The 2,311-nt window shown below is 43.7% G+C and overlaps 1 protein-coding gene across 1 annotated transcript; it reads right to left on the bottom strand.

The window, feature by feature from the left end:
• Positions 1–676: 676 nt before the first annotated feature.
• LOC119733766 (monocarboxylate transporter 12-like) lies at positions 677–1,808 on the bottom strand. Its single transcript, XM_038207134.1, has 2 exons — positions 1,168–1,808; positions 677–918 (listed from the first exon to the last, which is right to left on the bottom strand). The coding sequence occupies exons 1-2, from the start codon at positions 1,553–1,555 to the stop codon at positions 809–811; spliced, it is 498 nt and encodes a 165-aa protein (XP_038063062.1). The 5' UTR covers positions 1,556–1,808; the 3' UTR covers positions 677–808.
• Positions 1,809–2,311: the final 503 nt, after the last annotated feature.

Raw genomic sequence — 2,311 nt, 5'->3', positions numbered from 1 at the left:
AGTTTGCTTTTATTAATCTGAAATGTAATACTGCAAATTGGCGGGCCAGATCGTAACATTTTAACTTTAAAACAAAATTGTGTTTTCATGACTTACGGCGCGACGAATTGATGTTGTTTTAACCCCCTAAACCGCATACAAAAACAAACGCTAATGTAACGCACGTGTAGGCGCCAGACTATTCCTCATTTGCATACATGTTCAAAAATCTTGCACATGCAAATGATCCAATACCAGGGTGAGAGAGCAGGTAGTGGTGGGCACGTACTGTTCGACACCCTGGGGGCGAGGTTGCCCACGATTGGACCTTGGTGATAATGTGACCTATTTTCGAGTAGTATAATAGGGGTGTAAGTGGCGCCACCAACGTCAAAATAGTCCGCCCCCAAAACAATACCCCAATTTTTTTCTGCGGCCAAAAATTGTGGGCACAATTTTTTGACAAAAATTTAACTTCTAAAAATTTTGAACAAAAAATGTGAGCCCCCCCCCCCCCCCAGCCATATATCCTGGGTGCGCCACTGCCATTCTGCATTATCATAATCGGATAAATGTTGTTCACACGAGGTATGGCAAGATTGCCACACCCATAGAAATCGCAACAACACCAGACACAAACCAAAAGGCATAAAGCCAGAAAAAGGCATAAAGCCAGGAAAAGGCATAAAGCCAGGATTGCGTGCAACTAATCTTTAATTGATCAAAACACACTTGTTCAATGTACATTATGTCCTTATGCTTCTGTTTCAACTCCGATCGACTCACAGTCAATTATGAAACCCTCCAATGCAAGAAACTCTCCGAGGTTCTACCGTTGAGAATATCTTAGCATCAGCAAAGGCACCAGTGGTACAGCCTGCACGCTGCCTATCAGTAGAAAGGCTGCGGTGTAACTTCCGGTCAAGTCGTAAACCAAACCTTAAAACAGAGACAGAAGGTAAAATTGAAATCGGGAAGTTTCGTAGAATGGTTTGACATTGTTGATCTTTTATGCTATTGCATGGTGTGATGCACATTGCCAGTGATGCCACACAAGTAACACCATGAATTAAAGTGCTTCCTAATAATTATTACTTGTATGTTGAAACTACATACTAGACTACTCCATGCAGTGAAGAAAGTGGCGTAAGGAAACGACACTCATATGATTATTAGGCTTATACGTACCAGGCAGAAATCCCAAAGCGACTAATAATAACGTCACCTTTAGCCCGATCCAGCCAAAAGCACCCGCCAATAGCTCGACACCAAGAACCTGCTTGACGAGAACATCCGTCTGGCAGGACAAGACCCCGTCACTGAACAAAATCAGCACCGATGACGTCATCATTGCCCAATAAGAAGTCAGCAAAGAGGAGGCAAGGTACGAGACGGAACTCATAACGAGGCAAACGGCAACCAGAGTCCACGAGGACATCACTCCGCGGTCGGTGATCAGTCCCTGACTGATTGTACCAAACAGGTTCGCAATGCCCGCGATGGTCACGAAAGACCCCGCCTCCTCCAAAGTGAACCCGTTGGACTGCGCCTGGGACACGAAATACACAATCCACATGAGGTACGCGTAGGTCGTGCAGCAAGATATGACGGCCACCAACCAGTAGCGCGAATTGAGAAGTAGTCCCACCTCGAAGTTCTTAGAGACGAACTTCCACAGCGAACCACAGTGAGAACGGAGAGTGCTCAGTAGTAAGGGAGGCGGGGGTACGGGACCAAAATCGAAAAAATCTGCGGCGAGCCTGGGCACGCCGCTCTCGGTTTTGGAAAAATAGGGGAATCCCCCGATCTCCAAAAAAAAAAAAAAAAAAAAAAAAATCTGACGCCGGGAGAGAGAGAGAGAGAGAGAGAGAGAAAAAAAAAATATATCTGACGCCGGGAGAGAAAAAAAAAAAAAAAAAAAAAAAAAAAAAAAACTCACGCCGGGAGAGAGAGAGAGAGAGAGAGAAAAAAAAAAAATATCTCTGACGCCGGGAGAAAAAAAAAAAAAAAAAAAAAAATCCTGAAGCCGGGAGAGAGAGAAAAAAATATAAAAAATCAGTCGTCGCTAAAATGAGGTGATGTCACCACCACGTGACCTTGGAAAATGTGTGAGTCACCACCACGTGACCTTGAAACGTGTTGAGGCACGATAACAATTTGGCGTAAACAACGCGACTTTGAAAAATGAGGTGAGTCTGATTGCTTATAAATCCAAAGTCTGTCTTCCAAAAAAAATGAGAAAAAAATATTATATTTCCTATAATAAAATGGAGAGTAATATGTTCAGACCGACCGTCAAAGGATATTCTAAATGGAACAAAGCCACGCTGCG

Source organism: Patiria miniata, unplaced genomic scaffold (genome assembly GCF_015706575.1).
Source record: "Patiria miniata isolate m_02_andy unplaced genomic scaffold, ASM1570657v1 HiC_scaffold_26, whole genome shotgun sequence".
In the NCBI taxonomy this organism is placed as follows: domain Eukaryota; kingdom Metazoa; phylum Echinodermata; class Asteroidea; order Valvatida; family Asterinidae; genus Patiria; species Patiria miniata.
The sequence above is the reverse complement of the archived record's forward strand: the minus strand, read 5'-3'. Positions and strand labels throughout refer to the sequence as shown.

Bases quoted from the DNA above. Each gene is read 5' to 3' on its own strand.
- LOC119733766 (XM_038207134.1), bottom strand. From the start codon at position 1,555: ATGTGGATTGTGTATTTCGTGTCCCAGGCGCAGTCCAACGGGTTCACT. The intron at 919-1,167 runs GTACGTATAAGC...CTCTGTTTTAAG, and splicing joins CGCTTTGGGATTTCTGCCTG to GTTTGGTTTACGACTTGACC.